The sequence below is a fragment of the Lepidochelys kempii genome, chromosome 2 (assembly GCF_965140285.1).
Source record: "Lepidochelys kempii isolate rLepKem1 chromosome 2, rLepKem1.hap1, whole genome shotgun sequence".
Classification (NCBI taxonomy): domain Eukaryota; kingdom Metazoa; phylum Chordata; order Testudines; family Cheloniidae; genus Lepidochelys; species Lepidochelys kempii.
Window position 1 is genome coordinate 231,868,644 of NC_136381.1, and position 14,767 is coordinate 231,883,410.

The 14,767-nt window shown below is 41.7% G+C and overlaps 1 protein-coding gene across 1 annotated transcript in view; it reads left to right on the top strand.

The window, feature by feature from the left end:
* MALRD1 (MAM and LDL receptor class A domain containing 1) overlaps positions 1 to 14,767 on the top strand; it is a 465,892-nt gene that overhangs the window by 159,805 nt on the left and 291,320 nt on the right. The window contains exon 21 of the mRNA XM_078851340.1: positions 2,299 to 2,476. Within this exon, the coding sequence (XP_078707466.1) occupies positions 2,299 to 2,476 (178 nt within the window). The remainder of the gene's footprint in view (positions 1 to 2,298; positions 2,477 to 14,767) is intronic.

Consider the following 14,767-nt stretch of genomic DNA (forward strand, 5'->3'; position numbering starts at 1 on the left):
TGCTAAGCGGAAACAGCACAGCTAAGCGGAAACAGCACTAGACTAGTTTATTGTAATGTCTACTTTAAACTTCTAATAAAGCAATACTTTTTTTCTCGTTTATTGTTTCCTTCAAGTAGGAGTTTATTTTCTAAGGTTTTCTATACTTTATGGATGTGACATTTACTGTATACAGTAATTTCATTTTAACGCGGTCCCCGCTATAGCGCGGTACTTGGCATGGATCCCAAATCCCGTGTTTTAGCAAGGGTCCGGTGTACGTCCTGCAGGCAGCAATCTGTGCACAGGAGGGTGTTATCCACTGTCAATTGCAGTTTAAAACATAATATTTATAAAACACACAAAACTGTAAAAAAAATGTGTGGTACTTTAGACTGTGCCACTTATCATTGTCAGAAAGCATCATTAATCTTATGGATAATTAGGCAGAGACATTGGTTGTGGTTCGCTTTACTGTAACTTTTTAAACTAATAAAGCTGCTCTGTTAGCGCACCCCCCCACCTCTTTATTCCCCAACCTCTACTCCCCCAAAGAGATTACCCCAGGACAACATGTTCTCCTCACACATTATTACTTACTAATACAGAGATCATCTAAAGCTTGGTCTACGCTACCAACTTATGGCAGCATAACTATGTCACCCACACCCCGAGCGAAGTAGTTATAGTGACCTGGCCCACGCTGTAGACAGTGCTATGTTGGTGGGAGGACTTCTCCCGTTGACATAGCCACCTCTCGGGGTGGTGGAGTACCTACGCTGATGAGAAAAGCTCTCCCATCAGCATAGGTAGCATCTTCAATAAGCGGTACAGTGGCACAGCTGCAGTGCTGTAAGTGTACACGAGCCCTGAGCAGCACCAACCTTTACAAGCTGCATGGGTTAGCAATACAACTTTCACATGCCCCTGTAGAATCCTCAGAGCAGTCCCCTGAACTAAACTGTGCTAATCTGTTTGAAAGTCCTGGAACCTGACAGGGACTCATCCTGCACCACAAAGGCAAATTTGGAGTTTCTAAAAAATAATTTGGAAGTTACACTGCAGTTGACCAGTTCCCTAAGTAGTGGAAATGACCATTAGTAAGGCTACGTTTTAGTCACAGTTATTTTTAGTAAGTCACAGACAGGTCAGGGGCAGTAAACAAAACATTACGGCCTGTGACCTGTCCATGACTTTTACTATATACCCCTGACTAAAACTTGGGGAGGGGGTGGCTCGGGACAACAGGCTGGGGGGCACCGCGGATGTTGTGGGGGGGAGGGTTGGCGGGTCTGGGGAAGGCTCCCTACCCAGCTCCTGAGCTCCACGTGCTGCCTCTGCTCTGCCCCACGCTTCAGTTCTGTAGCTCCCATTGGCTGGGAACTGCAGCCAATGGGAAGCTGTGGGGGAGGTACCTGCCAGCCCAGGCAGCACATGGAGCGAGAAGCTGAGGGAGGAGAGTTCCTGTAGCCCTTCCAGGGAGCCCACTCTAAGTAAGCACCGCCCCGCACCCCAACCCGCAGCCCTGAGCGCCCCCACACCCAAACTCCTGCTGCTGGGAGTGGGAGGGTGAGACTGCCCCAGCAGCAGCTGGTGCGACTGGCGCAGTGGTTGCCTGAGCTTCTCAGGTGGCCTCCGGGTGAGGCATGCCGGCCGCTGCAGAAGTCATGGAAAGTCACGTAATCTGTGACTTCCGTAACCTCCATGACAAACACAGAACCTTAGCCATTAGATTCTGTGTATGGGGACACTGAGTGGGAAAGGGCAACTAGAATACTCATTTTTCCCATCTTCAGGAAGGGATCAGCTAAGGCACAGGAGGCTGAAATACTATCCAAATAAGATGGTAATTCAGTATTTTGGTCCCAATGCCAAATGGCAGCATTACTGTAAGGCATTCAGATATGATTTGGATTGTTAAAATAAAACTAATTTGCTTTTTGAGTTTCCTTCATAAAGTTGCTATCACACTAATAGCTAATGGCTTTTACACTGATATCTTGGCATATGACATCACCAGAGGAAATGGGTCCTTTTCATATATAATGTGATCTGGTAGAAACCAAGGTGAATAACAGTTCAAATGATTTATTTTAATCCCCTGGTTAGAATTGGTTTCTTAGCCAATAATATAGTGAGTATGACTGGTATTGTACCAATAGGGAAAAGCCATGCTTGTCGATACGGTATAAATACTAATTAAAGAAACGACACTGAAATTCTTTTATACCCATATTGTTCACTCGACCTGAACATCAACTGTCTGATCATTCCCCGTTTGTAGACGTATACTAAGTGTTTTAATTTTGTCTTGTAAAGTCGTGGAAGTTTGTGATTTTGAAGGTGAAAACCTGTGTGAATGGTACCAACCAGCAACAGAAGTGACAGCAGCAACTCTTTCAGTCCATTCCACTAGTGCATTCCGCTGGGGCCTTGGAAATGGAGCAACCATGCATCCTGGGGAAGAAAACCACAGGCCATCAACTGATCACACAATGTGAGTAGGATGTTCACACCTATACACTTACCTCTTGGGACTATATATGTTTAGTCAGCTATGGCACTTGTGAATTCTGCTGCCATTTGCTCATTAGTGTCAGTGATAAGTTATTCTAGCAGAATTTGGCTCAGTGCATGTGAAAATTGAACTCTCTCCTAACATGTCTTGTACACCACTAGCAGGGGAGGAGAATTGCTGCCCCGCCATGTCCCTCACAATGCTGAGTTGTCATATCCAGCAGTACTAGCTCTGAGAAGAGGCATCCAATCAGTATTTCTGTAGGGACCAGGGTGTGAGCAATCATGCCTAATCATGCTTAGAGTCAGGCACCTGAAACCAGAGCCAGGGTCAGAGTCAGGTGCCAAGCCAAAGGTCAGAGCCGGAGTCAGCGTCAGGGTAGGATAGAAGCAGAGACCTGGAATGAGGCAGAAAAGCAGGAACTGGCAACAGCAAGGGTTCTGGGATAAGGAGCGCAGGAACCAGGAACAGGCAGGGCTCAGGAATCAGGCAACTAGGCAGGGCCCATAGCATCTGCCAGGCACAGTTTCCTGTGTCTCTTTCTGGTTAAGTAATGTGTCCCTGCCACTCAGGGGACATCTCCTCCAAACAGAAGCTTTGTGGGCCCTTAGTGAGCTAGAGCTTCACTAACCCATTTTTCCACAGCTTTGGGTGAGTGGTTGGTTGTGGCCACAGTCTGTCCTGCCTGGGGGCTCATGGCCCAGATTCAAGGGCCTGGATCCCTCATAATTACTGGCTGATGTGTTACATCTGAGAATACAGATGGAAGCAGACATGGGCAGCGTGTATAATAGGCCAGGAAAGGCTAAGCCATCCCTAACCCAGGCCGTGGCCCACCCTTGCTCCACCCTGAGACCCCACCCTCGCATCCCCTTTCCCCCAAGGCCGGTAGGAGCTCAGCTCAGGCCAGCAGCCTGGAGCTCAGAGCTTGGTTAGCCAGCTGCTCAGGCTGACCATAGGCATGGGGCAGCTCGGGTTGGGTCAGTAGTTGAGCCGGCTGGTGGCCTGAGGGGTCAGGCCAGTGCTTGGGCCAGCCGGGAGTCACAGCAGCTGTTGGCCCAGGACTTGGGGCGGGCGGACCAGTGCTCGGGTCAGCTGGTGCAGCTAGGGCAGTCTGGCCAATGGCCCAGGAATTTGGACAGCTTGGGCGTGTGGGCCGGTGCTTGGGGCAGTTTGGCTGGGACTCTTCTGGCAGGAGGATGGAGGGGGGCCTCGGGACTCTGGCGGGCGGGCACAGACGTGGAAGGGGTAGGGTAGGGACAGGGCCTCGGAAGGGGCAGAGTGGGGCTGGGCTGGGAGCTAGCCTCCCCGAAGTGTGGGTTCACGCGCCACCCATGGAAGCAGTGACTCACTGCTTTTGAGATTGTGAATAATCAAGGATATGCACTAGGGCTGTCAATTAATCGCAGTTAACTCACGTGATTAACTCAAAAAATTTATTGCGATTAAAAAAATTCATTGCAATTAATCGCACTGTTAAATAATAGAATACAAACTGAAATTTATTAAATATTTTTTATGTTTTTCTACATTTTCAAATATATCTATTTCAATTATAACACAAAATACAAAGTGTACAGTGCTCACTTTATATTTTGATTACAAATATTTGCACTGTAAAAATGATAAACAAAAGAAATAGTATTTTTCAATTCACCTAATATAAGTACTATAGTGCAATCTCTTTATCATGAAAGTTGAACTTACAAATGTAGAATTAAGTACAAAAAAACCTGCATTCAAAAATAAAACAATGTAAAACTTTAGAGACTACAAGTCCACTCAGCCCTACTTCTTGTTCAGCCAGTTGCTAAGAGAAACAAGTTGGTTTACATTTGTGGGAGATAATACTGCCCATTTCTTAATTACAATGTCACCTGAAAGTGAGAACAGACATTTGTATGGCACTGTTGTAGCTAGCATTGCAAGATATTTATGTGTCAGATGTTCTAAAGGTTCATATGCCTCTTCAGCTTCAGCCATGGTTCCAGAGGACATGCTTTCATGCTGATGATGCTTGTTTAAAAAAAATGCATTAATTAAATTTGTGACTGAACTCCTTGGGGGAGAATTGTCTCCTGCTGTATTTTACCTTCATTCTGCCATATATTTCATGTTATAGCTGTCTCAGATGTTAAACCAGCACATGTTGTTCATTTTAAGAACACTTTCACTGCAAATTTGACAAAATGCAAAGAAGATACCAATGTGAAATTTCTAAAGATAGCTACAGCACTCAACCCAAGGTTTAAGAATCTAAAGTGCCTTCCAAAATCTAAGAGGGATGAGATGTGGAGCATGTTTTCAGAAGTCTTAATAGAGCAACGCTCCAATGCAGAAACTACAGAACCCAAACCACCAAAAAAGAAAATCAACCTTCTGCTGGTGGCATCTGACTCAGATGATTAAAATGAATATGCATCTGTCCACACTGCTTTGGATCGTTATGAGGAGAACCCATCATCAGCATGGAAGTATGTTCCTTGGAATGGTGGTTGCAGCATCAAGGGACATATGAATCTTTAGTGCGTCTGGCATGTAAATATCTTGCAACGCCAGCTACAACAGTGCCATGCAAATGCCTGTTCTTGCTTTCAGGTGACATTGTAACAAGAAGTGAGCAGCATTATCTCCTGCAAATATAAACAAACTTGTTTGTCTGAGCTATTGGCTGAACAAGAAGTAGGGCTGAGTGGACTTGTAGACTCTAAAGTTTTACATTGTTTTATTTTTGAATGCAGGTTTTTTTGTACATAATTCTACATTAGTAAATTCAACTTTCATGATAAAGAGATTGCACTACAGTACTTATATTAGGTGAACTGAAAAATACTATGTCTTTTGTTTTTACATTGCAAATATTTGTAATAAAAAATAAATATAAAGTGAGCACTGTACACTTTGTATTCTGTGTTGTAATTGAAATCAATATATTTTGAAAATGTAGAAAACATCCAAAATGGCATTCTATTATTGTTTAATAGTGCAATTAATTGTGATTAATTTTTTAATTGCTTGACAGCCCTAGTATGCACTATTGAAGTCCTTATCCACAGTAGAAGCTTTTACAAAATTGTTTTCTCTAATGTTGATGAAGATGTTGAACCGAGTTATAAATGTACAATGATGGGACAAATCATTTATCTTCGTGATGCCAGGGCATTCACTGAAAATTATTGGGAAAGGGCAAATTTTTGTTTCTTTGCTTCACGGTGTTAAAACTTTTTGATGATTGTCCACCCAGTATAGGGGACAATGTATGCAGAACCATCTCCGTCCATTATGCTCATGGTATAGTATGCAGTACAACTGAAACTTCTACAGACATTCAATGGAAACTTTGTAAATAATACCTCTCACATCTGTAATGCAGAAATTCATCATATTGAAAAATATATCCACTCACTTTGCTCCTTTGTCAGTAGATCAATGCTGTCAGGATATTGTATTTTATAATGATAAAATTCTATGAATGTTGTTAGCAAAGGCTTATGTGCTCATGTCTAGATATGTAAACATCACTTTTGTTAACAGAGATTCAAAAATGAAAAAAGGGCCTTATCCCAACTTCTAAATTTGTACACCAATTTATAGGGCTTTGTGCATGAAAAAAACCTAGCAACCTGGAGATTCAATTTTAAAGGCTTTAGTTTTGAGAATTTGACCATAATGTGCATTACGTGGGTTGAAAAGAAACAAAGTGAGCCAGCCTTTTTCCTCTAAACAGACAGCAACAACAAAACACAAAACCTATGATCCACATAAGAAAAAAAAATGGACTGGGAGGAACAGATTTAAAGAGCTCAGTCTGGCTTTAATACTTATATTCTAGTTGATTGGCTTTTTTCTACATAGTGACTACTGACCCCAAGCGTTTTATTTGCTTGGATTTTGCTCCTTCCTCTTAAAGAATATGGTTGGAATGATGCCTTTTGTGGCAGAATTTACCATATGGACATGCCAACAATCTTGAATAGAAGCTTGAAAGGAACTCCTTTATGTTAGCTCTTATGTGGGGGAAAGGAAATCTTCTCCTAGTGCTTCATTCCTGTGTGTGTTTCTTATACTCTCAAAGGATATTATTGAAGTCAAACTGCCGATTCCAAATAGAATCATTATAATAATTGTTAGCTCCCAATAAAAATAATCATTTCATTTGCATAATAAGCAATAATTTGCTTTTTCATTGAGATTTGGTTACATTTAGTAAAGAATATGAAATTGTACTGTAATTCATTTAATTTATATCAGAATTATAATATTGACTATGCTGAAATATCTCCATTATATCTATCTCTCTACCTAATCTGTGTGTGACCACACACACAAGAAGGCTAGACAGACACATACATACTTCTATTTAATGTTGTATGAAGAAAATACCAATAGGCCAGGTATACTTGTATTTAAAAGCTTCTTTCAGTGATGTGCAGCTCGAGCTCCAATCAAGAAACATGGGATTTCTATATGATATGAGAGATGTTCAGTAATCTGAATAGAGAAAAACAAGATTTTCTATCTGGCATGATAGATGCATGCAGCTCTCTATGAAAGTAGGAAATAACCATTTATATGTGGCAAGGAATGCAGAACAGGACACCAACGTTACTAATTGCAATAAGAGTTACTATTTTGATGGTAGTTTAAAACTAGATTTATGTTTATTTTTAGTGTCACAGTAATACTATAGAGCATTCAACCTGACAACATTGTTAATATGAGTATAAGAGAACTACTGCATTTCAGCTTAATATGTTAGGGTTTTTAGTGTCAGTAAAATTACCATGTTTCTATTGTAAAAAGCCCCATAATTTAACCATAGTTAAAAAATACAGTTTTACTTTGTCATTTTTTGGAAACAATTTAGACTTCCCACAGAACATCAGTGTGTCTTCCTGCTTGAAGAGAAAAGGAATATGGTAAATCAAATGCAAAAAACTTGAACTGACTAAAGAATATAAAATCTTATGATATAATTGTTGTATAGTAGATAATATTAGCATCAAATTTTCTGTTTTACAGAATCCTCTTATAGCATTTGCACCCTGTACATGTTTTAATGTACAGTGATATTTTCTCTCTTTTAATATACAGTGATAGACATATGTACTAGAGCTGGTTAACATTTTTAATTGAAACCGTTTTTCAACAGAAAATTAGGTTTTTCATATACTTTTTTTTTTTTCAAAATGTGTCTGCTTCCATGGGAAAACTTTGATTTTTTTCATTTAAAAATAAACAACCTTGAATGTCGTAAAACTGAAAAGTTTTGGTTTTCAGGTGAAAACTGAAATATTTCAGTAAAGAACTGAAATTTTATGGTTCACTTATGCTGCCACAGTGCCTCCTGCGAGTGTGTTTTGGTTGCCACATGTCCCTGTTCCTCTGTGTGCTGCATTCCCCAGCTGGGCTTCATCTTCACGTGATGCACTGTGTCCCCTTATCAAGAGAGCAGACTCATAGACTTTCAGGTCAGAAGGGACCATTATGATCATCTAGTCTGACCTCCTGCACAACGCAGGCCACAGAATCTCACCCATCCACTCCTGCAATAAACCTCTCACCTATGTCTGAGCTATTGAAGTTGTCAAATCATGGTTTAAAGACTTTAAGGTGCAGAAAATCCTCCAGCAAGTGATCCATGCCCCACGCTGCAGAGGAAGGCAAAAAAACCCCAGGGCCTCTGCCAATCTGCCCTGGAGGAAAATTCCTCCCTGACCCCAAATATGGCAATCTGCTGAACCCTGAGCATGTGGGCAAGACTCACCAGCCAGATACCCAGGAAAGAATTCTCCGTAGTAACTCAGATCCCACCCCATGTAACATCCCATCACAGGCCATTGGGCCTATTTACCACTAATAGTCCAAGATCAATTAATTGCCGAAATCATGTTATCTCGTCATACCATCTCCTCCATAAACTTATTGAGTTTAATCTTGAAGCCAGATAGGTCTTTTGCCCCCACTGCTTCCCTTGGAAGGCTGTTCCAGAACTTCATTACTCTGATGGTTAGAAACCTTCGTCTAATTTCAAGTCTAAACTTCCTGATGTCCAGTTTATATCCATTTGTTCTTGTGTCCACATTGGTACTGAGCTTAAACAATTCCTCTTCCTCCCTGGTATTTAACCCTCTGATATATTTATAGAGAGCAATCATATCTCCCCTCAGCCTTCTTTTGGTTAGGCTAAACAAGCCAAGCTCCTTGAGTCTCCTTTCATAAGACAGGTTTTCCATTCCTTGGATCATCCTAGTCATCCTTCTCTGTACCCGTTCCAGTTTGAATTCATCCTTCTTAAACATGGGAGACCAGAACTGCACACAGTATTCCAGATGAGGTCTCACCAGTGCCTTGTATAATGGTACTAACACCTCCTTATCTTTACTGGAAATACCTTGCCTGATGCATCCCAAGACCGCATTAGCTTTTTTCACGGCTTTTTTTCATTGGCAGCTCATAGTCATCCTGTGGTCAACCAATACTCCGAGGTCCTTCTCCTCCTCTGTTACTTCCAAGTGATGCGTCCCCAGCTTATAACTAAAATTCTTCTTGTTAATCCCTAAAAATGCATGACCTTACACTTCTCCCTATTAAATTTCATCCTATTACTATTACTTCAGTTTACAAGGTCATCCAGATCTTCCTGTATGATATCCCTGTCCTTCTCTGAATTGGCAATACCTCCCAGCTTTGTGTCATCCGCAAACTTTATTAGCGCATTCCCGTTTTTTGTGCCAAGGTCAGTAATCAAAAGATTAAATAAGATTGGTCCCAAAACCGAACTCCACTGGTAACCTCCCTCCAGCCTGACAGTTTACCTTTCAGTATGACCTGCTGTAGTCTCCCCTTTAACCAGTTCCTTATCCACCTTTCAATTTTCATATTGATCCCCATCTTTTCCAATTTAACTAATAATTCCTCATGTGGCACCGTATCAAACGCCCTACTGAAATCGAGGTAAATTAGATCCACTGTGTTTCCTTTGTCTAAAAAATCTGTTACTTTCTCAAAGAAGGAGATCAGGTTCGTCTGGCATGATCTACCTTTTGTAAAACCATGTTGTATTTTGTCCCAATTACCATTGACCTCAATGTCCTTAACTACTTTCCCCTTCAAAATTTTTTCCAAGACCTTGCATACTACAGATGTCAAACTAACAGGCCTGTAGTTACCAAGATCACTTTTTTTTCCTTTCTTAAAAATAGAAACTATGTTAGCACTTCTCCAGTTATATGATACAACCCCTGAGTTTACAGAGTCATTAAAAATTCTTGCTAATGGGCTTGCAATTTCATGTGCGAGTTCCTTTAATAATCTCGGATGAAGATTATCTGGGCCGCCCAGATTTAGTCCCATTAAGCTGTTTGAGTTTGGCTTCTACCTCGGATATGGTAATATCTACCTCCATATCCTCATTCCCAATTGTCATGCTACCATTATCCCTAAGCTCCTAATTAGCCTCGTTAAAGACTGAGGCAAAGTATTTGATTAGATATTGGGCCATGCCTAGATGATCCTTAACCTCCACTCCATCCTCAGTGTTTAGCGGTCCCACCTCTTCTTTCCTTTTTTTCTTCTTATTTATATGGCTATAGAACCTTTTACTATTGGTTTTAATTCCCTTTGCAAAGTTCAACTCTACATGACTTTTAGCCTTTCTCACTTTATCTCTACATGTTCTGACCTCAATAATGAAGCATTCCTTGCTGATCCCTCCCATCTTCCACTCCTTGTATGCTTTCTGCTTTTTCTTAATCACCTCTCTGAGATGCTTGCTCATCCAGCTTGATCTACAACTCCTGCCTATGAATTTTTTCCCCTTTCTTGGGATGCAGGCTTCCGATAGCTTCTGCAACTTTGACTTGAAGTAATCCCAGGCCTCCTCTGCCTTTAGATTCATAAGTGCTTCAGTCCAATCTGCTTCCCTAACCAATTTCCTTAATTTTTTCAAGTCAGCCCTTTTGAAATCAAAACCCCTAGTCACAGATTTATTTTTGTTTATCCTTCCATTCAGTTTGAACTGAATTAGCCCATGATCACTCGAGCCAAGGTTGTCCCCTACAACCATTTCTTCTATAAGGTCCTCACTACTCACCAAAACCAAATCTAAAATGGCATCCCCTCTTGTTGGCTCAGCAACTACTTGATGATGGAATCCATCAGCTATCACATCTAAGAAAATCTGAGCCCTATTATTATTACTAGCACTTGTCCTCCAGTCTATATCTGGGAAGTTAAAGTCTCTCGTGATCATGCAGTTCCCATTAGTATTTATTTCATTAAAAACATTAAAGAGGTCTCTATCCATATCCAAATCAGATCCTGGAAGTCTATAGCACACCCCAAGCACTATCCCAGGGGAAGCTCTAGTAGCTTTCTTCCCCAATTTGATTTTTGCCCAGACAGACTCTGTCTTATCCATTCTATCGCTTCTTATTTCTTTACAGTCTGCCTCATCATTGATATACAATGCTACTCCACCACCTTTACCTTTATTTCTATTACCCTTATTTCTTTCCTAAGCAGCACATACCCTTCAATACCTGTACTCCAGTCGTGACGACTATTCCACCATGTTTCTGTTACCCCTATAATATCTGGTTTCACTTCCTGCACCAGTAGCTCTAGTTCCTCCATTTTGTTACCTAGGCTCCTCGCACTGGGGTACTAACATCTTAATTTTTTCTGTTTGGCCTCACTCACTTTCTTCACCTGAGTAAGCATGGACATTCTACTGCCAGTATGACCTATTAGACTAGTATCCATGGTGCATTGTGGGAAAAGTAATCTAACCGGGGAACCTGACCTATAGAGGAGAATGAGATCATGAGAGCACCCAAATTTCAACTTCCATGAGGTGCATCCATGGCATTTCCAAAACAAAATATTTCTATTTTCCATTTCTCACTGAACTTTTTTAAGTTTCATCAAAACTTTCCATGGGGGGAAAAACACATTTTCTGTCCAGCGCTAACATGTACACTGTGTAACTGCCTGTTTTCATACAGTATAACAGATTCCATGCTAAATGGATGAAACTCTTTCAGGTTCAGAGGGTAGGTGTGATGGTGGGGGAGAGGCTGTTTGTTGAGTGGGGCCATCCCCATTGTCCCAATGCGAGGTTGGTACACCTCATCACACAGTCGTCTGGACTCCTTGTGGGATCAAATATTTGCAACAATGTGGTCTCAGGACCCCTAGTGGGGTCAAGCAAATATCAACCCGCTACCCCCAGGCGGGGTAGGCCAAGCAGTCTGTAGCCTCTGAGACTCCTGGCCAAGGCAGACAGTAACAATTAGGGTTTCTGATCTTCCTGGCAGAGCAGAACAAACAGTCAATCTATAGCCCCTAGGGGCTGAACAACCAAGCAGTCTAGGGGGGCCTCTGAGCTTCCTGGCTGGGGCAAGCAAGCAGCAACTGCTTGGAGAGGGGGAGTTCAGACTCTTTGGGCAGGGCCGAACAAACAGTCAGTTTGTAGCCCCTGAGTGGGGCAGAGTAAGCAGATGGTCTGTGGCCCCTGAACCTCATGGCTGGGGCAGGCAAACAAACAGTAGCCACACCTAGTGGTGAGTGAGGTAGGGTAGGGGAACCCAGGCCCACCCTGCTCCACCAAGCTCCAACCCAGGGCCCTGTGAAGCCAGGGGATTTCTCATTAAGGGTTTAAACAGCAATGTTCACTATATTCCCTGGGTCATTTCCTACCGCAAGGTGTATTTCAGGCATCTCCCTGTCTGGCAGCAGTTTGGCATCCCTGTCAATCTCCCAGTCATCTGGTTGTCCGCAAAGTAGCCCAGGTCCATAGCTCATACTGCTTGGAGAGTCTCAGGCATCTGTACAGGAGCTTGTGACACATGTCCTTCCTCCTCCTCAGCCTGCCCAGACAGAGCTCGGCTTCCTCCATTTATCTGTTCCTTCCATCTGAAGCATATGCAGCAGAGGAGAGGGGAGCCTGGCCTCTTGGGCCCAATTGATTCGTCTGTCCCCGTTGGCCCAATGCGGGGTCAGTACACCCCGTCACAATAGGCACCATTTAAACTGCAAGGTGCAGGATTCCAGCAGAATAGCTATAAAGGGTGGAAGCTCCACAATGGAGCTGAGTGAATAATTGATTTTTTGGTTCAGCCAGCAAATCGAAAAATCAGGGAAAATATTCAGTGTGATTCCAAAAATGTTCAGAATTTGTCATCAAATTGGAAAAGTAAATTTCAGGCCAGCAAATCTATGTATGCATGCATGTGTATTTATGCCCCTCCTGTATAACCCTTAGCCTTTAGGGCACTTGCCTGAGACATAGGAGACTGAGGTCTGAATCTGCACTCTGGGACAAGGACTTCAATTCAGATCTCTCCTATGCCAGATGAACACCCTAACCAACAGGCTATCAGCTATTTGGGGGTGCGTGCCTCTCAATCTCTCATTGAAGTTCCTTTTTATATAAATCATCCCAATGGGACTTCTAGATGCTACTGTAATAAATAATGTGTCTAGGCTTAAGCAAGTGCATAGACTAGGCAAGCAGCTAACTAGATAACTGCAGGCCTCATAATTCATTTCCACTTGAGAGAAAATGATTAGTGATTTAGCAAAGTCTTTGGAATTAATAGGACTATTCAGGTACCTTTGGTTTATACTTTGCAAATATTGCAGATACTTAGGAATCTGTTTCTTCTTTCTGCTGCAGTAACTTTGTATTAGATAATTCATATCCAAATATCTCATCAAAACCAATGAAGCAAAAACAACGAAAAGAATATGAAACCTAAATTCTGAACTCACATGATAATTATTGTTTTGTAAACAGCTCCCTTGATAACCATATGTTTAGCACATATGTCTGCTTTGTGTCTGCTTTTCCGACAGGCATTATCCTAGTTTGGCATTCAAAAGGTAAAAAATAAATAAATAAAAAGAGAAAAATAACCAGACTATACTGCAGTATAAAGCAGTTTTTGTAGCAATCAGGGAAGTGATCGGAACCATTCTAAAGTAAGTGGTGATTGGGAGTAAAGGGCTGAAGATAGGTGAAAAAATGTCATGTAGTCACACAGGAGTGCAGTCACTTGAAAGAAAAAAAGAGGGGCAGGAGGAGGATCAAGAGTCAAAAAGTCTATAGAATTCAGCTACAATTAGGGGGAGATAGGATAGGATAGGAAAAAATTAGCAAAGACACATATGTCTCATTTCCCTACTCAGCTGGGGTGCCCATGTATTTCTCCCTTTTCCTGGCATGTCCTATTGCTTATCCGACCTGTTTTTATTGTGCTTCATTCAGCTAATTTCAATACATAACAAATCTGGAAAAAAACCACCTCACTGACTCTCTCTGTGCTCTCCAGAGCAACCAGTTCTGCAAAGGGTGCAGGGAGGTGCATGCTGCTGGCCCAACATTTCTTCTTTTCAAATTATTCCAGTAGTAACATATATAAGTGATTTGACTACTGTAGCAATGGATCATAACACTCAAGAGCATGACTTCAGCCTTTTCAGACATCCAGGAAGAGCACAATAATTTTTTGAAAGAAGATTTGCTGGAAACATCAGTCACCTGTTTCATTTAAATTAAATGATGACTTTGGCAATTTGCACTTCAGCAAATTTTGGTTTAATTAGAAATTTTGTATATGGGACTGATTCAAATTTTGGAGAGAATGAGGATTCAGATAGTCAGGCTTCAGGAAATTGGGTTTTATCTGTATAATCTTTTTGGACATACTGCAGCATAATGTAAGTTTTTCTCCCAAGTGGCTAGGGGAAATGGTTGTGGGAACCTCTTGTTAAAATATTGGCAGAGTATCGTAACAATCAGTGTAGACACCATCTCCACCAATACCTGGTGCTGTATCTTTACTCTTGTGTTAAATTCTTGTCTTGTATATCGTTATGTTGATGTATTTGATGCGGGGGTTTTAGCAGGAGGTTCAGTCCTGCCTGTCTATGCTGGAGTGGGCACTTGCAGTGTTTCAGTCAGTCCCTGTGATTCTACAAGCTAATATTACACCTGGTGGCAGCAGCTTCAAGATGGCACAAGCACTTTTGCTTGAGAAGAAATGTACTGGTCATGCAGATGAGACTAGAATCTGTGAGCGCTTGACAGACTTTGAGCTGTTGCTCTCTGTGAATGAGTGGCCTGATATGAAAGCAGCACAATATCCAACAGTGTTTTTCTATAGTGATCCCAAAGCATTTTACCAGCAGCTTCCTAGTGCAGATTGTGGTTCTTATAGATACACCTATATGACTGTTTTGAGAGGAGATTGGCCCTTTTGAAAT